The sequence below is a fragment of the Dryas octopetala genome, chromosome 5 (genome assembly GCF_963921425.1).
Source record: "Dryas octopetala chromosome 5, drDryOcto1.1, whole genome shotgun sequence".
NCBI lineage: Eukaryota > Viridiplantae > Streptophyta > Magnoliopsida > Rosales > Rosaceae > Dryas > Dryas octopetala.
Genome location: NC_141370.1, coordinates 18,568,081 through 18,591,899, shown reverse-complemented (window position 1 = coordinate 18,591,899; position 23,819 = coordinate 18,568,081). Strand labels below are relative to the sequence as shown.

At 36.2% G+C, this 23,819-nt stretch overlaps 1 protein-coding gene across 3 annotated transcripts in view; it reads left to right on the top strand.

Moving 5' to 3' along the window:
• The window catches only part of SAB (HYPERSENSITIVE TO PI STARVATION 4), a 30,694-nt gene extending 7,313 nt beyond the window's left edge, over positions 1-23,381 (top strand). For 2 of the 3 annotated variants that reach the window (XM_086243260.1, XM_086243262.1), the window contains 18 exons: positions 238-408; positions 517-594; positions 1,282-1,548; positions 2,745-4,835; positions 7,488-9,414; positions 9,661-9,761; positions 11,687-12,043; positions 12,216-12,334; positions 13,242-13,491; positions 15,074-15,298; positions 17,263-17,402; positions 19,193-19,265; positions 20,353-20,454; positions 20,552-20,704; positions 21,157-21,471; positions 21,555-21,722; positions 22,117-22,486; positions 22,776-23,381. In XM_086243260.1, the coding sequence (XP_086099386.1) occupies positions 238-408; positions 517-594; positions 1,282-1,548; positions 2,745-4,835; positions 7,488-9,414; positions 9,661-9,761; positions 11,687-12,043; positions 12,216-12,334; positions 13,242-13,491; positions 15,074-15,298; positions 17,263-17,402; positions 19,193-19,265; positions 20,353-20,454; positions 20,552-20,704; positions 21,157-21,471; positions 21,555-21,722; positions 22,117-22,486; positions 22,776-22,912 (7,044 nt within the window). In that variant the 3' untranslated portion in view covers positions 22,913-23,381. The remainder of the gene's footprint in view (positions 1-237; positions 409-516; positions 595-1,281; positions 1,549-2,744; positions 4,836-7,487; positions 9,415-9,660; positions 9,762-11,686; positions 12,044-12,215; positions 12,335-13,241; positions 13,492-15,073; positions 15,299-17,262; positions 17,403-19,192; positions 19,266-20,352; positions 20,455-20,551; positions 20,705-21,156; positions 21,472-21,554; positions 21,723-22,116; positions 22,487-22,775) is intronic. The other variant, XM_086243261.1, reaches the window with a different exon arrangement.
• The last annotated feature ends 438 nt before the right edge of the window (positions 23,382-23,819 follow it).

Here is a 23,819-nt window from a genome sequence, read left to right as displayed (position 1 = left end):
CTGAATGTTATGATGTTAGCAAATCAATTTTCCATGTCAATCCCATAAATCATATTAGCTATTATGCAATAACAATGGCATGCAATAAAGCATCTTTCCTTGGTTCTGTTGTTTAAAATGTCATATTTATGTGCTTTCTTCATGGGACATCTTGTTCATCCACTTCTGTAATTTTCCTTTTTATTTTATTAAAATATGTGCTTCTTGTAAACAATAACTATTATGCTTATTTAATAGGTTTCCTTCAATTTACCAAAACTGGACGTGAGATTTGTTCATCGGGAATATGATTTTGCTGTTGAGAATAACATCATGGGCATCCAATTTAAAAGCATCAAATCACAGTCAAGTGAAGATGTGGGGGAAGCTACACGCCTTGATGTTCAATTGGATTTCAGTGAGATTCATGTATGGATGTAACTACTGATGTTGTTAAAGTTCTTTTGGTGTTCTATTTTTTAAACTCAATGTCATCTTGGCCTCTTCTTGACGATGGTTTTTGAAATTATATCTCAGCTGCTTAGAGAAGCTGGCACTTCTGTTTTGGAGATACTGAAACTTGATGTTGTCTCTTTTTTCTACATTCCAATACAGGTAAGTATTGTCAATTAAAATTTTGCCACATTGTGTCTCTTAAAAGTTGATACTCTTCCCTTTGTGTATGTTTTAGACTTCTTTCATAGGTTGGGGAGAAATATTGTCCAATTAAACATATCAGATCTGTTGGTATATCTTTGATTTGAGCACAATAGAGGGATTATTTAATTGTGGTCTGACACAGAAGGTTTGAGGCTGTTTATATGTATTAATAGTCCTTTTATGTGTTCAATTCAATTGTTTTGAAAAGTATTAATGTGATATGGGAATAAGGAAATGAATTGGGGAACTAATCTCTCAGTTTGTTGATTCGGATAAATTTATGCTGTAATGTCTTTGTACTAGTGTTTTGGTGTGGACTTATCATCTTTATTTTTGTGCATAGCAATAAGGTTTGTTTCTTATCAAAAAAAAAAAATTGACAGCTCTTGATATGATAGATGAGGGTGCCTTCATCAACGTCTGATTCTCTTAAGAATATTTAGGTTCTTGCTTCCTAATAAATTTGCTGTTTTACTTCATTGATGGCTATATATTTTTTGCATAGAAAATGTAGTGGATATATTTCATGCATTTTGAATGCATATAAAGTTGTAAGATATTGAATAGACACTGCATTTATGATATAGTGTTATAGACTTATAGTGCATTGTTTTATTGACTTTTGGAATTTTCTACTTTCAGCCAATCTCGCCTATTAGAGCTGAAATTGATGTAAAGCTGGGAGGCACTCAATGCAACATTATAATGAATAGATTAAAGCCATGGTTGCGCCTCCACTTCTTAAAAAAGAAAAGAATGGTGCTGCGGGAGGAAACTTCTACTCTTGACAAGCCACCACCAATTGATACGAAAGCAACTGACGCGAAAGCCATCATGTGGACATGTACTGTTTCAGCCCCTGAGATGACTATTGTGCTTTATAGCATCAGTGGTTTGCCATTGTATCATGTAAGTGAAGTGATTATCTATTTAGCACTATCATATTGTTTTATGTTATACTGAACAACTGCTCTTTTATTTTTCTTTCTTTTTCCATGTGTATTTTATCAAATAAGTGCCCACGAGGCCTTACCCATAATGCAAGCCATATATATAAAGAAACCATGATGTAAAAATAGCTAAAAACCTCAGAAAAAGGATAAAGAGTAAGATATTCTTTGCTGTCCATGCAAACAACCTTGTAAAGTGAAATTTCTTGTGCTAGTGCTCAATAGCTGTATGAGTTTTATTCGTGTGATGTAATTTCTCAGTGCCAAATTGATTCATTGAATCAACTAGGAGCAAGAAACTTTAAAAGACATCATTTTTGCCAAATAGAGTAATATCACTTATCAAGCATGTTTTTTTTAATTATTACCATAGGGAATACACAATATAAAAGGGAAACATATAAAATCATTAGAAACTAGTGGAGGAATTCTGATACACTTCCCCACCCTCCTCCTCCTCATAGGCTCATACTATGTACTTAGGGTATGTGTTTGACTGTAACAGCTTGTTGCTCAGTTATGATGACTTCTTAAGGCTTCAATGAGAGAGATACTTAAGCAGCACTTCCTGAACTATGAGTGAGTTTCTTGTACATTGTGTGGCCAATCTGTATGTATCAAACAAGTGACTGAAATGGTAATAAATTCATGGATTGGGTTGTAAGTGTGGTCTAGATTTTGACTTTCCTAAATTATCTTCTATTATGCCAGATGTAGCTTCCCATGTTGCAGAGTTTTAAATGCTCTTGTTGGCCTTGTTCAAATATCACGTTATGAATGTGTGTACATGGGGAGCTGAAAGTTCCACTTTAGTTTTTTTTTTTAATAAGTAAAAGTGGTGTTCTACATGAGGACTTTTCAGTAGGTCATTCAAACTAGTCCTATTCTCGCTCAAGCACACTTCTAATTCTTATGGTATCAATAGGTGGTCATATGTCAGCCATTGTAGGTGACATGAGTTGGTTTTTGTTGATTTAACTCTCTGATTTTCTCTGTCCTGTGAAGTAGCCATTGTATCTCTCTAGCTCTGACTCCTAAATTCAGCTGTTTCATATGTAGTCATCCATAGTATATTCTTTTTCTTTGTTAATTTTTTTTCTCAGTTAAAAAATAAAGTTATGAACATACATCTTGAAGTTTGATTTTCTGGTGTAGGGTTGCTCGCAATCATCGCATGTATTTGCAAATAACATATCAAATACCGGAACTACTGTACATATGGAACTTGGTGAACTAAATTTGTACATGGCAGATGAATACCAAGTATGCTTGAAAGAGAGCCTTTTTGGTGTAGAATCAAATTCAGGTTCTTTAATGAATGTTGCAAAGGTTAGTCTGGATTGGGGCAAAAAGGACATGGAATCATCTGAAGGAGACAGTCCTAAATGTAAATTGGTTTTATCTGTAGATGTGACTGGTATGGGTGTTTATTGTACGTTCAAGCGTGTTGAGTCGCTTATATCAACTGCCATATCCTTTCAAGCACTGCTGAAAACTTTATCTTCTTCGGAAAAAAGAACATCACAAAGCCGAGGGCGTCCATCTAAATCATCAGGAAAAGGGACTCGGCTATTGAAATTTAATCTCGAACGGTGTTCTGTAAAATTTTGTGGTGAGGTGGGGTTAGAAAATACTGTTGTGGCAGATCCAAAGCGTGTAAATTATGGATCACAGGGTGGTCGAATTGTAATAAGCACCTTAGATGATGGCACACCACGGGTTGCAGACATAATGTCCACAACATCTGATGAACACAAGAACTTGAAGTATTCCATCTCTCTTGACATCTTCCATTTCAGTTTGTGTGTGAACAAGGAGAAACAGTCCACACAGATTGAACTTGAAAGAGCCAGATCTATATATCAGGACCACTTGGGGGAACATAAGCCGGAAACGAAAGTGGCATTGTTTGACATGCAGAATGCTAAATTTGTACGGAGAACTGGTGGTCTTAAAGAGATTGCTGTCTGCTCTCTTTTCAGTGCTACTGATATTACGGTTAGGTGGGAGCCTGATGTACAATTGTCACTAATTGAACTTGGGCTACAATTGAAGCTATTGGTACATAATCAGAAGCTTCAGCATATGGAAGGTGTCTCTAGCATGAGAGACTTTGACCAGAAGAAAGAAGCCATTACAGAACCAGTAAATTTAGATAAGCAAAAGAAAAAGGAATCTATTATTGCCATCGATGTGGAAATGCTGTCTGTTTATGCTGAGGTTGGAGATGGAGTTGATGCAATGGTTCAGGTACAATCAATTTTTTCTGAGAATGCCTGCATAGGAATACTTCTTGAAGGACTTATGCTTAATTTCTGTGGGTCCAGAGTATTAAAAAGTAGCCGGATGCAAATATCACGTATCCCTAGTGTCTCATGTCCATCTGATGCAAAAGTACCTGTGGCTACAACGTGGGATTGGGTAATTCAAGGCCTTGATGTTCATATTTGCCTGCCATACAGGTTACAATTGCGTGCCATTGATGATTCCGTTGAAGAAATGGTGCGTGCTTTGAAGCTTGTAATTGCTGCTAGAACTTGTCTTATCTTTCCCATGAAGAAAGATATCTCAAAAGCTAAGAAGCCTAGTTCAAAAAAATTTGGCTGCCTAAAGTTCTGCATACGGAAGTTAACTTTTGATATTGAAGAGGAACCTCTGCAAGGTTGGCTTGATGAACACTATCAGCTGATGAAGAATGAGGCATCTGAGTTAGCTGTTAGGTTGAAGTTTCTTGATGAATTTGTTTCTAAAGTCAACCAGCTTCCTAAACCCACTGAAACAAATGATCCTACTCAAGAAAGAAAGGCATTCTTTAATGGAGTTGAGATTGATGTACAAGATCCTTCAGCAGTTACCAAAATGCAAGAAGAAATCTATAAACAATCATTCAGATCATATTATAAGGCATGCCAGAATCTAGCACCATCAGAAGGTTCAGGTGCCTGCAGGGAAGGGTTTCAGGCTGGTTTTAAACCAAGTACTTCCAGAACTTCTCTTCTGTCCATAACAGCAAGAGATATAGATGTAAGCTTGACAAACATTGATGGTGGAGATGATGGGATGATAGAGGTTATAAAGGTGCTGGATCCTGTCTGTCGTGAAAATGATATACCATTTTCTCGACTGTATGGGGGTAATGTTCTCTTGCATTCTGGCGCTATTGTTGTTCAGATACGTGATTATACATTTCCTCTCTTGTCTGGTACTTCTGCTAAATGTAAAGGTCGTCTTGTGCTAGCACAGCAGGTAAGTTGCAAAGTGGCATTCCCTTTACTACCATTGTTTTGATGTTTTATTTTAGCATATGGAAATTTGGCTTGTCAGGTGCTATGTTTAGGGGGATATATATAAGAAAAAAAAAAAAAAAAATCCTGAAGCACCTCTTGAATACATGGAAATTTATTGATCTGATAAATTATTGGCCATTGGTCGTGCCTACCATGATAAAAAGATAACCATATCTTGAAATGCAAGTGATTTACATCTATGTTGCAAAACTTAAACTTTGATCAGATAGGTTGTCATTTTGATCATTGACCCATAAAATAGCTCAAGGATTATCATATTCTCCGGCTCTAATAATCTAACCATGCTGGCAAGTCGAATCCTTTGGCCGAAAAAAACAAATGAGATACACACCTATATAAACACACAAGCACACACATATAGGTTATTCTGGTTAGAATATCAAGTCATGAATTGTGATTGTCGATTAGTGATAATTGGACAAAAGTTTTAATAACTGGCTATATATGCCTATATCTCACCTTTCATCTAGTTATCTCGAAGCAGTCAGTAAAGTTTGCTCCACTCTTTGGACAAATATGAGTGTATATTCCTTCTTGTGCTTTGTGCAATTAAATCTTGTATAAAATATAATGTTGAGATATAAAGCTATAAACCACCTTACGATATAAGTTATTTATTTAGGTTTTGGCAAGAATAATTGTCAAGTTAGGCTAAAGAATCATATCGTTTCTTCTTTTTAGTCATGGGCTAGGAATATTATTTGTGAAGTAGATTTGTAAGTTTAAGTTTTCTGATAAGAAACACAACTTTCATTGATTAGAAAATGAAAGTTACAACGTAGGGGACAAGGTGTCCCCTGGAAGTTCTTCCTTTTAGTCTATAGATGAAGCTATAAAATAAAACAGTAAAAATTACATGACAACAGGATCCAATCAGAATAAATAGCATGAAAAGACCTATCTCTAATCAGAGGAAACCAAATCCCACAAGGATGTCCAGAAACGAACTCTATCCCACAAACTGTCCACCTCCTCCTCCTCCCTTACATCTTCAAAATTCCTTCTCTTCCTTTCCCTTTGAACTACCCAAAAGATTGCTAACACAGCACATCTCCTTTGCATCAAACCCCTCTTCCTCTTCCTCCCTCCAAAAAATTTGAAACTTTTCACATAATAACATATCACAAGAAGCACGAATTTCCCAGCTCAAACGAGCCTCTCTCACCAGCCTTATTCACAATGAATATGCAACTGGACAGTGAAGCAATAGGTGGTTTTTCTCATGAAAAAGAAAAAAAGCAAAAGGTGGTTTAGGCATTATGTATCTCTTATACACATTACACACCATTGATGATTTGTAAGTTTATGGGATTTACATAAAGGGTTAAATACAAAAATGGTCCACGAACTTTACAGTGAATCTCAATTTGGTCCACTAACTATAAAAAGTGTCAATTTGGTCCACGAACTTTTCAAGTTGTACCAAAGCAGTACAAATGTTAACTTTCATTGAAAACTGGTCATGTGCACAGTAAGTGACCACATTTTCAAAGACATTTTAGTCCGTTCATCACATTTTCATGTGACCAATTCCGTTAATTTTTTGATGAAAATTAACATTTGTACTGGTTTGATACAACTTGGAAAGTTCGTGGACCAAATTGACACTTTTTATAGTTAATGGACCAAATTGAGATTCACTGTAAAGTTCGTGGACCATTTTTGTATTTAACCCTTACATTAAATCATCTTCTTGGGTAATTGATGACATAAATGCTTGCACTCGTGCCTACGTGCATTCTTGCAGACAATAGACATACAATGTCTCACAGGACATGGTGACCCATGGGTCCCTCCCCGTTCTTTTAGTTGCATATGAATTTGCTGCTTGATTTATGATAGATGTTGAGACAAAATTGATTTTCTTGGTTTTTCTTAATGAGTATGTGCTAGTATCTATGTAGTATTTTATTTTCATTCATTTTGGTTGAAATATACATATATTTTTTATATAAGAATTAGTGAAAATATTTTGACACAATTGAAAGTATGAACTGTGAGTTGGTTTTTCTTTACAATTATTTTGGCACACTTGAAAGTATGAACTGTGTGTTGGTTTTGCTTTACAATTATGTCATGTTTCTATTAATTTGGGACTTGTGTATGTGTGTGCATGCAAATATTGTACCAGAAGTAGGACAGCAATAATTTTAATGGATGATGGATCTACATGCATCAATAGGGAGGTTATTATGATATTTTTTAATGACTAGGTTAAAATTAGCCATTCTTGAGTGTTGTTTGTTCAATGTATTTCAGCTATTCGGTTTTGCTCAAGTAGGCTGCGTTGTAGACTGCTTGTCCACATTTTGTATCTTCCACCTTCTCTTTTGGTATAATGGAGGCTCACGGCCGAAAAAATTACAAATGATTCTGGGCCTAGAGACCCTAGCAATATCATCCATAAAAAAATTGAAAATTTCCTTGAGTCTTCTGTGATCGGACCCTGGAGGATCTTAGTTGAAAGTTTTCAAACTCTTCTTTATTTGTATATCACAATTCAACAATTGTGTCTTGTGATTGTATTATGTCTTGACATAGAAGCTTATGCATGTATTCTGTATAATTAGAAATTATCTCTTTGGATCAGGCAACAAGTTTTCAGCCTCAAGAATACAAAGAAGTCTTCATTGGGAGATGGAGAAAGGTGAACATGCTTCGTTCTGCTAGTGGCACAACTCCGCCAATGAAAACATATGCAGATTTGCCCTTACATTTTCAGAAAGCAGAAGTGTCTTTTGGAGTGGGATATGAACCAACTTTTGCTGATGTGAGTTATGCTTTTACTGTGGCTCTTCGCAGGGCTAATCTATGTGTTAGGAACTCTAATCCACAACCCATTCCACCAAAAAAGGAAAAGAGCTTACCATGGTGGGATGATATGAGAAATTACATTCATGGAAACATCACTTTATCCTTTTCTGAAACCATATTTAATATTCTTGCGACTACTGATCCTTATGAAAAGCTTGACAAACTTCAAATAACAACTAGCTCTCTGGAGATCCAGCAGTCAGATGGTCGTATTTATGCTTCTGCAAATGATTTTAAGATTTTCTCGAGCAGTTTGGAGAGTTTGGCAAACAATCGCGGTTTAAAACTTCCTAAAGGTGTATCCGGTGCATTGCTAGAAGCTCCTTCCTTTACTGTTGAAGTTACGATGGGTTGGGAATGTGAATCTGGCAATCCCATGAATCATTATTTATTTGCACTTCCCATTGAAGGGAGACCTCGTGAAAAGGTTTTTGATCCATTCAGATCCACCTCTCTGTCCCTTCGCTTTACCTTTTCTCTTAGACCTTCTCCCTCACGTGAGAAACAAGCCCCATATTCTAATGTGGTAGATAGTGCTGATGTAGATGGAACTGTTTATGGTCCTCCTCATAAAGATGGGGATGTTTCCATTCTTTCACCGACACTGAATGTTGGTGCTCATGATCTAGCATGGATAACAAAATTCTGGAACATGAATTATCTTCCTCCTCACAAATTGCGGTCCTTTTCTCGTTGGCCTCGTTTTGGAGTTCCAAGAATTCCTAGATCAGGTAACTTGTCGTTGGACAGAGTGATGACAGAATTTATGCTCCGCATCGATGCTGCACCTACTTGTATAAAGCATATGCCATTAGATGATGATGATCCAGCTAAAGGACTGACATTCAATATGACAAAGCTGAAAGGTGAAATGTGTTTTAGTCGGGGTAGGCAAAAGTTTACTTTTGAATGCAAGCGTGACCCTCTTGATCTTGTCTACCAGGGTCTTGACCTTCATATGCCCAAGGCATTTATAAATAAAGAAGAAAGCACTAGTGTAGCAAAAGTGGTTCAAACGACAATAAATACTTCACAACCTGCATCCATGGATAGAGTTCCCAATGAAAAAAGTAACTGCGTGAGTAGTTGCACAGAGAAGCATCGTGATGATGGATTTCTATTTTCATCTGATTATTTCACAATCAGAAGGCAGGCCCCAAAGGCTGACCCTGCTCGGTTATTAGCCTGGCAAGAGGCTGGAAGAAGAAATGTTGAGATGACATATGTGAGGTCTGAGTTCGAACATGTGAGTGAGAGTGATGAGCATACACGATCTGACCATAGTGATGATGATGGATACAATGTGGTAATAGCTGACAATTGTCAGCGTATTTTTATTTATGGCCTCAAGATTTTGTGGAATATTGAGAATAGAGATGCTGTTTGGTCCTTTGTTGGTGGTTTATCCAAGGCATTTCAGCCACCAAAACCTTCTCCTTCCAGGCAGTATGCACAAAGGAAATTACATGAGGAGCACCAGTCACATAGTGAAGGTGAAATGCATCAAGATGGTAACTCTATGCCCCCTACTATGAACCTTGGTGCTAACTCTCTTTCTGTCGAGCATGCAGAGAACTCATCATCTCCAGCTGAGAATTCAGTTAAATTGGAGAACTCATCATCTCCAGCTGAGAACGCATTATCTGTTCCAGTTGAGAACTCGTCATCTGTTGCAGTTGGGAACTCCTCATCTGTTGCAGTTGGTAAGCACCCTATGAAGTTACTCTGAATTGTTTTTATTTTATATTTTTTTTATATCCATTATGTAAATGGGCTCCTTAACTTAGAGATATTTTAGAAGTTCAATTTTGATCTAGGTATGGTGTGATGAATTCCATCAACAATTAAAAAATATTACTAGCTATGTTCTTTCCATTGTAATATTAAGTTTACTTTAGCATTATTAGCCCAGATTTCTGCTAAGAGGCATTTGTTTTCCATGATTGCAGCAAAGCCTAGAGAAACAAATGATTCTGAGGAGGATGGGACTGGTCATTTCATGGTGAATGTCATTGAGCCCCAATTTAATCTTCATTCGGAAGATGCCAATGTAAGTTGTATAGAAACTTGCTATCTGTAATTTTTTTTTATTGGGATTTTCTCTTTCTGCTAGTCTACCATATGATGCAATTTAATACTTTAATGAGATGCAGTAAAATGAGCTGGGTTGTTGACTTTACAAATTCTCCAACAGAATGTTGAATCTTAATAATGTGATATAGGGATGTCCAAATTGCATGGCTAGAACACTTGAAATTTTAGTCTGTATACTTAACTCATTCAGCACAGAGTTCTACCCAACTAAATTGGGTTGGCTGCTTGAGTTTTCCTTTTATCTAATTATTCCTGAAATCATTCAGATATCTAGAGCCACATCCTCAAAGAACTGTTTTGCAATTATCGACTTAGAAAAGAACAAAATTTCTTGAGGTGGTGCAATAAAAATTACCAAGAGGAATAGGTTAAGGAGCTTCTACATGAAGGTGGAGTTTGGGTTCTCTGTTTGGATGGGGAAGTGTGTCTCAAGCTGCAAAAAAAAGCATCCAGGAGAAGTTCTTTAGGAATTACAGAGGATTTTCTACTAGGTTTGAATGGAAAAATACAGGAATGGTAGGGGAGATTCCGTTAGCATTTTTCCAGAACTTGTGGTATGGGGTACTAAGAAACATAATTATTCCTCAAGGAGGGAAGATCATTGGGTGGGATATGATGTCAGTGATGTTAATGAATATAGTCTACTGCAGGAGAAATTGAGAACTTGGGAAAGGTAGTAACACAGAGGAAGAGAGGATGTAAAAACAAAAGGAACCATGGTGTAATCCAAAGAAAAAACACAGTCTGTTTGGAAGTTAGGGAATATATGGATACATCATAGGAAATTCATGGATAATTTCAAGCAGTGGTGGGAGGAAGGTTACATTCAGGGGTGGGAATATTATAAGTTTTTTAAAATATTAGAAGGTATCAAATGAAAGTCAAAGTGTGGAACCAAAATGTGTTTGGTCATGCTACTGTGGCTAAGAGTGCTATCTTGAATGCAATAAAGGAAATTAACAATCTAGAAGAACAATGGAGCTTAGAGGGAGAATTAAAAAGAGAAAGATGTGAACTCTGGAACAAGTTCGAGTATTTGAATTCTTAAGGAAGAATCATATAGATTTTCATTTTCTTTATAAAATAAAACTTCCTTATAAGCCATTGCTCTACAAAGTGAAGCATTTCAATCTAGCCTCAATGATCTGGTGCTACAGTGGTCCTATTTCCATCTCACTCTATATCTAATATTATTGCCTGTAGATTCGGTCAAATCCCATTTCGTCTGCACAACTTTTTTGAAAATGTGGCGTTCTTGTTGAATCTTGTAAAGCACAGAATCTTTATTTAAGTTTAAGCTAAATGCCTAAATCATAATCTTGTAAATACTTTTGGACCTAACCATTAATTGTAAACTGTACCATATAGTAATGGCTTGTAGCATCACATGCTGCTTAGTCATCAACCTGTAATATTGTAAAAATGTAGATTTTTTTTATCTTTTTTTTTTTTTCTTAAATGTGGATGTATTTTTGCTCCTTATACATTGCATATCTTTTAGGATTTAGTTTTCCTATGATGTTACTATTTTTCTGCTTTGGTTCAATGATGTATTATTTAACACTGAATTTTCATCACTTATGTTTTGATTGTTCTTAAGTTCTGTTTGTATTTATCAAAAACTGCTTCACATCTAAAACGTCTCGCTCTTTGTATAAAACAAAAACTGCGTTTCATACCAGAAAGATTTGTCATTTTTGGAATGTATTACAATCAGAAACTTTCATTGTAACTTTAAGTACAAATTTTGGAGGTCCAAGCGATGTGAGAAACACATGCTTATGCCTTTTGCACTCTTCAATTGTTTGAACTTTGCAGAAAAAAATAAGAAGAAAAACAGTATAATAACACCTGAGGGTCACTGTCCTTTTTGATAAACAGGGAAGATTTCTGCTTGCCGCTGTTAGTGGCCGGGTTTTGGCCCGGTCATTTCATTCTGTCCTTCATGTTGGTGTTGAGATGATTGAGAAAGCACTTGGTCCTGTGAATGTAAATATTCCTGAATGTGAACCTGAAATGACATGGAAACGCATGGAGTTTTCTGTAATGTTGGAGCATGTTCAAGCTCATGTTGCACCAACAGATGTTGATCCAGGGGCTGGATTGCAGTGGCTTCCAAAAATTCGTAGAAGCTCTCCAAAAGTAAAACGAACTGGTGCTTTACTTGAGAGAGTATTTATGCCCTGTGATATGTACTTTCGGTACACAAGGCACAAAGGTGGAACTCCAGAATTAAAGGTGATTTGGCAATATATAATGTGTCTATGTTGGTCACTGGATAGTTTATATAGATCCTGGTGTTAACATATGGATTTACAAACATTTTACCGGCATATTGTGTATGTAGATCATTCTTTAAGTATTAATCTGTATTAAACACTTGGCTTGCCTGTGAATCTTTCTGTTACAGGTGAAGCCCTTAAAAGAGCTGACTTTCAATTCCCGTAATATTACGGCAACAATGACCTCTCGCCAGTTTCAGGTTATGCTGGATGTGTTGACAAATCTTCTCTTTGCACGGCTTCCCAAGTGAGGATTTGTATCCCATTCCTTCTTAATTTGATTTCTCTCCATTTGGTTAATTGCATAAGATTTCTTCATTTGGTTTTGGATGAGAAACAATAATTATAGAAAGTAGAAAGAGATACAAAGAAATATGGATTATCCATCTAAGGTTATAGCTAAACTTATAACCAGAACATTACTATTAAATTATAACCTTCACCCAATCAAGATAAATCAAACCAAAAGGAATGTCCTTAAGATGCTTAGACAAAGAATTCCAAAAAGATGCCATAAATCTGCTCCTCTCCCAAGAAAATCCATCTACTTCCTGTTCTCTTTAAAACTCTGTTATTTCTTTCCATCCAAACAAGCCGCATAACCACTGTGATTGCATAGCACCATAGGGTGAATGCCTTCTTAATAGCACGAGCTTCAAGTTTTTACATCATTCAGTGATTGCTGATCAATTTAACATGTGTAAATTTAAAATCTGACCAGTGGCTGCAGCTCGGATGTTATCTTTGCTTTTCCAGGCATAAATTTTTAGATTTTCATGAATTTACAATGAAGAATTGGGAATTCTAGAGTACCTTTTTTAAGTTATTATAACAGAGTTAGTCAAACTTGTTAGATGTTTATCATTCAGGTATTATTAAACTACAATGGAATTTGAAGAGGTTGATATTTGTTGAAATAGAATATTATCTCATTTCTCAACTGCTTAAACTTTTGGGGCACTTGGTAATTAATTGATACGGATAAGGGTTTTAGTTTTTGGCTAAATTTTATAAGGTTCAGTTTTCAAAAGTGGTATATTGTTATTCAGATGCAGTCATGTTTTACAGTACAAAATGCCCAAATTAAATGTGAAGGGTCATCATGCCTTTGTCCTATAAGTATTCAAATTGATTTGATTTAGCATGTGATTCAGGCCTAGGAAAAGTAGTCTGTCGCTTCCTGCTGAAGATGATGAAGATGTGGAGGAGGAGGCAGATGAGGTGGTTCCTGATGGTGTTGAGGAGGTAGAGCTTGCAAAAGTGGACCTTGAGCAGAAAGAGCGGGAGCAGAAATTGATTCTTGGTGACATAAGGAAATTGTCCCTTCGGTGTGATACCACTGGAGACCTATATCCAGAAAAGGAAGGGGACTTGTGGATGATAAATGGTACAAGATCCACTCTGGTGAGAGTATTAGACTTTTATTTCATTTTTTTTTTTCCTTGGGTCTTGTTTGTTTGTTGTCCATGGATAGCCAAAATAACTGTAAGAACAATGCGATGAATGAAATTGTGGGACTATTAGTGGACTAATTACCATAAGTGTTGTACTCTCTCTCCCCCAATTTTAGTTTTTCCTGGGGGGGGGGGGGGGGGTGGGTTAATGTTCATTGTGTGCTAATTGTGTTGGAATTTTTGTGTTAAATCTGATGTGTTGTGGTAGTAGTGATTTCCAAGCTGCATGATAATTTGGTAAAGTTCCCAAAGTTATTCTGTTTTGCCTGTGTAGCCAAGTCAGGCCCACCTGAATTACTTCTAATTGCTGAAACTCTAAAAGTTGATGGAAAATATAACTGTTCTTACCTTCCTGATAAATCACTTGGGATGGAATAGTATTTCTTATTGAAAAATGAGAAAGCACTTTTACAGTGCAGTTCTACTAAAATTTCTTTTCCATTTGCAATTATCCAACAGTAAAATGATTGTTTTTTCTTTTTTAAAGTTATTCAATTTAGTAGTGAGCAGCAAGTAGGATACCCGTAGCAGGGATTCTCATCATCCTTTGTGATCAAGCCTTGCACATTATCTTCAAATTGCAGTTCATTATTGCATCAGCCAACCTAGAATTAAGTGCATTAGGTTTAAATGATGATGGTAGCCATTTTTTCCCTTTCTTTGTTGCTCACTTTTGTGTTTACTAGTATGCAAACACCATGTTTCTATTCTCATAACAGACCACACTTTTCTAAGTGCTCCTTTTTTTTGTCTTTGGATGTGACTTTTAAGTTCAAGTTTCTTGTTGTGTAGACTTGTTTAGATATCCATCTTAGAGATGAGTTTGATGTGCCTAGTCTGACTAAACTTCATGTTTCGTATAAAAAATAATAAATTTGCATAGCCTGACCATCCACTTGAAACTTCTAAAGAGGATTGGAGCGGCTCTTTCCCCTTTGCCTCGTTTCATTTTGTTATGGAACTTTACAATAGTGATCCCATGTAACTTACTGGAATCCACTTGTCCTGCACTTGGTGCTAGAGTAAAGATTGATTCCCAAAATTCCATACTAATGGATACTAAATATGAGTATCCTACTCAGAATTTTCATTTCTAGGGGATTAGTGTAATTTCAACACTAGATTATGGTCTTCCTGCAAAAAATGTTTTAAACTTTAAACTGATTTTCTTTAAAAATTTCACTTTTGGATTGGATTCAACTTTAAAAAAAGTAAAGTAATAATAATTTGTCATATTTTATCATAAATTAGTTTAGAAAATGTAGATATGTGAGAAATCCTACTTAAAATCTTCATTTTTGGGGCATAAAAGGATTAGTGTAGCTTCAAAAATTAGACTGGATGCTTGCTGATGCCTTGTCAGATTACTTCGTTGAATCTTCTTTTAATAGTACTCTCTCTCTCTCTCTCTCTCTCTCTCTCTCTCTCTCTCTCTCGTTTTTACTGTTTATTGTTTGTACTTGTATGGCTGTTTTAGCTTATAATTGTTCAGTACTTAATCAGATTATAAACATCGGATTTCTCCTCTACAGGTGCAAGGATTAAAAAAAGAGCTTGTTAATTCAAAAAAAGCAAGGAAAGCATCATATGCATCATTACGAATGGCTCTACACAAGGCTGCCCAGCTACGACTGATGGAAAAGGAGAAGAATAAAAGTCCGTCCTATGCTATGCGCATTTCTTTGCAAATTAACAAAGTGGTTTGGAGCATGCTTGTTGATGGTAAATCTTTTGCAGAGGCTGAGATCAATGACATGGTGAGCACTGAGCATCTTAAGTTCTTAAGAAATGAATCTACTTTTGTCTAGTGAAGGATTGAGTCATGACTGGTGACTGGCTTTACTCCTAAGATTTTGACTTTAAAAGCTTTGCCTGACCAATATAGGTGCTAATACTATACATCTTAGGGATTTTTTTTTTGTTTTTTTTTTTTTTTTTCTCTTTAATGGCCATTTCATAGTTATGGATGGGAAATTCCAGATTCTTGTGACAAGTTTATAAGTGAAATGCTAAAGTTTTTTGGAGGAAGAAAAAGGGGTCGAGATGTGCTGTAGTAGCAATCTTTTGGGTGGTTTGGAATAGAAGAATTTTTGAAGGCGTAAAGGGGGAGGAGGTGGACCATTTATGGGATAGAGTTTGGTTCTGGACATCCTTGTGGTCTTTGGTTTCTTCCGAGTTTAGGGATTAGTCTTTTCATGATATTTACTCTGATTGGAAAGCTGTAGCCATGTAGTTCTGCTTTTTTTTTTTTTTTTTTTTAATATTTTATTTCGTTAGTTGTAGACTAAAGAGTGGATGTTTGTTTTAAAAATGAAAGTACGTGTCGTATAAAAAAATAAAAAAGGTTATGGATGGGAAAGGCTTAGATTGACAATGTTTCTTTATTGGAACAAAGGTTGAGATCAAGAAGAAAAGGTTATGAAAACTGAAGTACTATCGTTTGTTTTTCTGAATTTTCGATGGAGCATAGTGCTTTATTATCTAGCCCTTCTTGGGAAGTGACAGTAAAATTATTTTGGTGCTGGAGGGGGATATGCCTGCCTTGATTTTGTTGGAGTTGATGTAAAATTTCTCAATTATTATTGGTGCCTTGGAGTGATAGAGGGTTTCATGGCTTATGATGGGTGTTTATGAGGGATGCTACTCTAGGAAACAAATGCAGTTTGTTCTTTCCTTCTTCCTATGTTTGGATGTAGTAAAATCCTTGGGGACTATCATTCACTGTTTGTACTTCTTTCCTATTGGTATTGTTGCTTATATTTGGCAACTCTGAGGTTCTGCTTGGGTGAGTGTGCATAACTGTCTTAGTTATGCCCCTGGCCCCCCTATACCCAAGTAAGAGACACTGGGCCTTCAAATTCTTCACCTTAGAATAGTTTTGTTTTACGCATATCGTTAATGGTAATGAACAGAACTCAGGGGACAAAGTATGTTTTCCAAATAGTGGCTGCAAGATTGATAGCGAAAGAATTATGACAACTGACATCTTAGGCATTTCCTTCATGTTTTCCCCAGGTTTTCCCCAGGAAGCAGTTCCTGAAATCGAGTTGCTCTAATTAAGTTCATCTCTTGATGTCACTTTTTTACTTTCATCCATTCCTGCTGTTCGTATTTGTTGTTCGCCCCAAGCTGCTCTGTTGTTATTGCTAAGAAGGCAATAACCCTGTGGCATTGTGCAGCGGAGAGAAACAACAGAAATTTTTTAAGATAAGAGGGAGGAGGTGGGTTTTCTTTGGGAGAGGACCAGGTGTTTGGCGTCATTGTGGGCTTCTATTTAAACATCTTAGGGACATTACCTTCGGTTCGATTTATCTCTATTGGAGGGGAATCATGGTTTGATTATATTGTTTCTGTTGTAAGTGTTTAGTTGGGCACTCAGCTTAGGTTGAGAATTTTCTGTATTTCTTTGCATATTTTTATCTTTTGTAAAGTTATTGTTTCTTAAAAGAAAAGTCTGAAGATGTTCATTTTCCATGTGGTTTTGATCGTGATATTCATGCTTCTTTCTTTCCTTTTTCATTTTTTTGTTGCGTTTATTAAGTATTACCGGAAAAGGAGGGAAAAAAAGCTGCAGCCTTGGTTTTATCTGGTATTCATGCTGCTTGACACTCTAGTTAACTCTCATAAATGCATAGGATGTAATATACTTGGAGCATAGTTCTCGTAGCATTAATTTTTGCAAGAATAAGGCTTATATGCTTTTCTTTTTTGCTCCTCGTAGATTTATGACTTTGACCGGGATTACAAGGATGTTGGTGTTGCTCAGTTTACAACAAAAAATTTTGTGGTCAGAAACTGCCTGCCAAATGCCAAATCAGATATGCTTTTATCAGCATGGAATCCTCCGCCTGAATGGGGAAAGTATGCACCTCTTTCCTGCTTGTTGGATACTTAGACTCTATAGTGAATAACTGTGTTTTATCACTGTTATTCCTTCTACAGAAAAAAGTCTTCTTGCTTTTCTTTTTGTTGTGACTCACCGTATAGCATTCTTGTGTTCTCCTTTCACTTGTGCTACAGTTGAATACAGTGTTTTTTATTATGTAGAAGCTGTTACTCAGATCACATCATGCAAAAGTCTTCTAGTAGTAATCCGATATTTTATGTTTTGAGCAGGGTCATCATGCCGTTCAGGAGCTTAGGTTTTTTTTTTTTTTTTTTTTTTTTGTGAAAATTTTTGCTCTTCTCCATGCCTTTAAATTTATTTCCTTTGGTTCAGGTGAATGAATTAGCCTGAATATCGTTTTGTAAGTCTTAATTGGTATTTCTCGGTGATGTTTATTCTACTCTAGTTAAATTTTTTGTGTTTGCCCTCCCTCATCACAGATTTTGTGGGGGAAAGGAATATAATGATCCCTAAAGACTACCTGTAGTTCTCACAATTTTTCTTTTTAATTTCTGTTTCCACGTAGAAAGGGAAATTTTAGTCCTGAAAATATCGGATGTGACCGTACGGCCCCAGAGTTAAGAAAACATCCCCAGCTCTTTGCTTTCATACAAATTAAGCTGTTTTTAATCTTAGAAATTTATTATTCTCACAAATTAAGCTGTTCCTCCTTTCATACAGCCAAATAATTTTCTGATTTTTACCTTGGGCTTTCATTCATACAATTTGAGGATGACCGTGGATTTTCGTTCACATTTCAGTCTGTATTTCCTCGATTTTTTTTTTTTTTTTTAACTGCAAAATTCTCCCTTGAGCTGACTATATTTCAACTGAAATAAATATTTTAACCTGTTTCATGATGTGCTAAAAAGTGTGAGGGGAAAAATGGGAGAAAGGAGGTAAGGAGGTGAGATATGAGAGAGAAGAATAAAAATTGAGTGAAGAGAACACATAAAACCAAAGCTAAAAATAAAAAACTATTTAAACTGGTTTATAGTTTATAGGCTTTGGTATCTCTTTTATGAACCATTCTATATATTTTTTTTCTTCTCTCATTCACATCTATCATCACTCTTCTCATTTTCCTTTCATGCTTCTCTCTCTTATATTTAAAAAAATAAAAAAACCAAAAACAAAAACTTAGCAAAATTATATGTTTGATTTATATTCAAGCCATAAACCTTATTTGAATCAAACTTAACTTCCACAGTTAATCAAAGTCGCATATTACATGCATGAGTTGTATGGGAAAGTGCACTTGCATTCACTACATTAAGATTTGTCTCATAAATGGTAGTCTCATTAAATATTGGGAAAGTACAAAGTTTAGATGGTTATTTTGAATTTTTGCATTTTCTTTTTTAAGTGGTATGATTTTGAATTTTTCCATGTTTTGTTCACACACTTGCCTATATGGTTAATATAAGTTTCTGTTTCCTATAATGAAATTTGTAGTTCATACTTTTGTCTACAATATAAGATATGCAGCCATTTTCATGTTACAACAGTATTGGAGGGATAATCTTCAGAAGAAACTAGGTATCTCCACTGTGTATGAAATATGATGGAAGTGACCTTGTCTGGTGATTTTTTTTTTTGGGATCCATTGTGTATTAAAAAAAAAAAAAATTATTATTGTCTACCCTCTGAAGCTATATCCACCTTCTATTTTTCTGTCATCCTTTTGAATATGAGGAATTAGGTACTTACTCAAATATTTCATATTAATCTTCATAAATTATATATTGTACATTTTTGTCTACAGAAAAGTTATGCTTCGTGTGGATGCAAAGCAGGGAGCTCCAAAGGATGGAAGTTCTCCTCTTGAACTTTTTCAGGTAATAAGTTCTGTTTTCTTCCCTCTTTAAATAAGTTGGCATTACTTCTTCCCGTAATTTTCTCTGTAGGATATACTAAGAAATGCTCACTCCGCCCTCTGTTTTCTCCACCCCCAATATTCTTAGAAAAATATTACTCAACCCACCCACTAGTTTTCTGAAAATACCCCTAAACTTTAACTCTGTTTTTTCTTAGCTCTAGATGGTGGTTGTCACCCCATGAATATTCCCAAAATAACTCTAAATCATAATCCTTTTTTATTTTTTGGGTTAACTCTGGATGGTGGCTGCCATGGACACTGGCACGGCAGCCCTACTTTTCTCCCCTGAAGAGAACTCCTCTGAAGATTCCAGCAACCACCTTCTCCATATCCTAACAATTTAAGCTTTTGGAAACAATGGTAAACAAATTTAACATGGATACATTTTTTTTTAATTAATATACAATTATGTGAGATAATTCTGGGATCCTATGGGCCTAAATATGGGCAACCAGGCATGTCCGCATAACCAAATTCTAGTCATGACCTAGCCGATTCCAACCAAAAAGTAAAAAATAACCAAAATCTGGTTAGCTATTTTTGCAGTAATGACCTCCAAATTAATCCTTGGATTCTTCATTCCTCTTACGCATGAAACACCTATCTTGGACATGTCTAACCCTAGGAGTGCTAGCACTGGAGTCAGTTTTCTTGTAGTCTAGAGAGGCTTAAGAAGGAATCATTTGAATGCATTCTTTTTGAGAAAGTTTCTAGTTGAAAGCTGGACTTGATCATGCTACTGGTTCTCACTACGATTACACTACTACTAAAGGAAGATAACAAGGCTTCGTAATTTCTTTTGTAACACTGATGCTCATATGCAAGAAGGCAGCTTATAACAGCTTAGCATGCATACATATTTGACCAGTGATACTCATGAGAACATTTATGCACTGCATGGAAGGGAATCTAGCTTGCCTTAAAGGCTTTAACCAACATATTGTTTGGAATAAAGAGGCTACATATCCTCAGTAAAATTGAATTTTTTGATCTTGCTTTGGTGAACTAATAATTTCTTGCTAAACAAGTTATTTCTTACACTGTAGGTAGAGATTTACCCCCTCAAGATCCATTTAACAGAGACAATGTACAGAATGATGTGGGGATATTTATTCCCAGAAGAAGAACAAGATTCACAAAGGCGGCAGGTCAGTTGGAATTGTTAATTTTTTGAATTTGTGATTGCTTCTGAAAAAAGTGTCATCAATGCTAAAAACAATCAGTTGTTCCCATTGGGACATGTAGGAAGTTTGGAAGGTTTCTACAACTGCTGGTGCAAAACGTTTAAAGAAAGGCTCAATAATCCTGGACGCTTTTGCAATGAAAGAGTCTGAGGCCTCATCCAAATCAAGTGTCCCTGTTACCAGTCAATCCTCTGTTCTTGCAGATTCTGGGCAAGTAAGATTCCCGGCTCTCTACATTCATATGGCTCTTGGCGCAATTTGTTATGAACCAATATAATCACTAGATACTCTTGTTAGTAGTATGTGTAGTAAAGATAGCCAGGACCTTATCCTTACTAGCATTTCTACATGCATGTGAGGAGGCTCTCCTGTTTTCTAGATTTTTTTATTTTTGAAATTTGTTAGTGGATGGTTATTTTTTATTCCACGGTTACATTAAATCAAACTATAGTTGGTTATTGGATAGTTTTGAGTAATTAATACGCACTTGAAACAAAAAAAAAAAGAAGGATGAGTGGGTGAAGAAGGGGGGGTATTAGCTTTTGGCTTTTTATAATAGAGTGGATATAGAGAATTTTATTCTTTTAATCTTACTTTCTTTGATTTGATCATAACGCAGCACTGCATTTTTCATGATCTTTTCTTTGACATGATTCCTGTCTGCAGGAATCAAAATTGCAAAACCTAAAAGCACACGTTGTTAGTGGTCCAACCCCAGAGTTAAGAAGAACATCTTCCTTTGACAGATCATGGGAAGAGACTGTGGCAGAATCAGTTGCAACTGAACTTGTCTTACAGAGCATTAGTGGGCCAGTTGGTTCTATTGAACAAGACGAGTCCGGTAAGAATAAATCAAAAGATCCCAAAGCTATCAAATCTGGCAGGTCATCCAATGAAGAAAAGAAGGTAGCAAAGCCACAAGAAGAAAAAAGATCCAGGCCTCGAAAGATGATGGAGTTTCACAATATCAAGATAAGCCAGGTTGGTTCAGTTTCATCATCTGTCATTTCATATTGCAATAATATACTTTTTGTAGTCAAATGCTTAATGTCATGCTTTCACAGGTTGAGCTATGTGTTACTTATGAAGGATCAAGATTTGTTGTAAATGATCTTAAGTTGCTGATGGATACATTTCACCGTGTCGAATTCACTGGTACTTGGCGGAGACTCTTTTCACGTGTTAAGAAGCATATCATTTGGGGAGTCCTGAAGTCTGTGACAGGAATGCAGGTCTGCATTTACGTACCTTTGTATATTTACCCCTACTGATTATGCATGCAAAATCTAATGAACTGGGACTGTTCCCACCCCCTCCTCCCAAACATCACAATTTAGTTTAATTGCTTCCTATTGTTAATTTGTCAGGTTGAAATATTTCTACTAATAAAACTTGACCTTCTGAGATTTAAACACAATGAAGGATAGATAAAAACATCCTCATCTACGGACCTCTAATGTGTTTTTATTCAATCTTCATTATGCAGCTTGCATATTTTAAGATTTCATTTGTGTTGACTAAGCTTAAGAGTTTTGGATTATTTAAATCTGATTGTCCGCAGAATTACTGTCATCTACCTTTTTCCTGTTCAAACCTGCATTTAAATTCTCTCCATCAATTTTCTAGGGTAAGAAGTTCAAAGACAAGGCTAGTCAGAAGGAACCGAGTGGATCTGGTGTTCCTGATAGTGACCTTATTTTAAGCGACAATGAAGGTCAGCCAGGACAATCTGATCAGCATCCAATAACCTTTCTCAAGCGTCCAACCGATGGAGCAGGTGATGGATTTGTCACTTCCATTAGAGGCCTTTTCAATACTCAACGTCGCAAGGCCAAGGCATTTGTGTTGAGGACCATGAGGGGTGAAGCAGACAATGATTTCCAAGGAGATTGGAGTGAAAGTGATTCGGAGTTCTCTCCCTTCGCCAGGCAGCTCACGATAACAAAAGCTAAGAGACTTATCAGGCGACACACAAAGAAATTCCGTTCAAGAAAAGGTTTGTGGACCGTTTCATTTTATAATTTTTTTTTTAAATAGTCGGTCACCTTATCACCTTCCTTTTTCCACCCTTTTTTTTGTTTTTTCTCTTCAATGACCTAGAAAATGACATAGTGCATGGCCTATTCATTCTCAGGGATGTCATTTACTTAAGACTAAGGGATGCTTGATGATCCTATAAATAGGGCATGTTTGCCCCGCCCCACCTCCCTTTTTATGACATTGTTGGATACCCAATTTGAAGTATTTAATATTGAGACTGAAGCTTTTTTTTTGTCATGTACAAGGTGTGTCGTCTCAGCAGAGAGAATCACTTCCATCATCGCCGAGGGAGACTGCATACGAAAGTGATTCTTCTAGTGGATCCTCACCTTTCGAGGATTTTAATGAGGGAGACATTTTGGTCTCCAAAGAGGCTCCTTGAAGGCGCCCTTGAAAGTACAGGACAGGGCCCGTCTCCGTCCCCAGTTGAGTGGGGAGCAGAAATGAGAAAGTTATAATTTGTTGACTCTGGTGACCGATTACTGAGGATGAAGAAAGAAAGATTGCAGGTGCTGTGTTTATCTTCCAAAGGTGCATGCGGAAGATGGATGCGTCCCTTCTCTTCAGTAGCAATTTTAGAACATCTATTGGTGCACCGGAAGATGATTAACTTCGAGCAATGTGGGTTAGAAGTCGTCTCTCCTTGTCCTGGGAAGTAATTATTCCTTTTGCCTCAACCGGCTGTTTGTATAGTTTTCTAGTTTGAGTTGAAGACTACAGAGGCTCATAAAATTTGACATGAGCTAAGGTGAATTTCCATAAATTTGTATATAGATTCAAATATATATCGGGAAATAAAATAAAAGCGGGATCTCTCTTCTTATTCAAGAGGTGTCAAAGCAGACTTCTTAGATACTCATACGAAGGCATGGTCCCACCCCGTTTTACGAGATACATGTAGTGTCAGGCACAACCAACTTTACATTTCTTATGAAAATTTTCTGTGACGGTCAAATTTAGTTGATCGTTAACAATAATTTTTGGAACCACGTTTTACTTTTTATTCGGTTTTCATTTTTCTTGTCAATAGTAAAATTATTGATTATTTTACTAATAATGTTATTGTGTATTTTATCTTCATTCCTAAACAAAACGATTCAATTATCATTAACATTAGTAGTTAGGTTCAATACTATAGTTCCGCTCCCATACCATTCAAAAAAAAAAAAACTATTTACCACCCATAATTTGTTTTCCGTGACAATGTGCCACCTGCCACGATATTCCATCCATTTGAGCGTTACAATTCTGGGCAATTTCGCCAAATCAAGTTAGATTTGTGTTTCTTT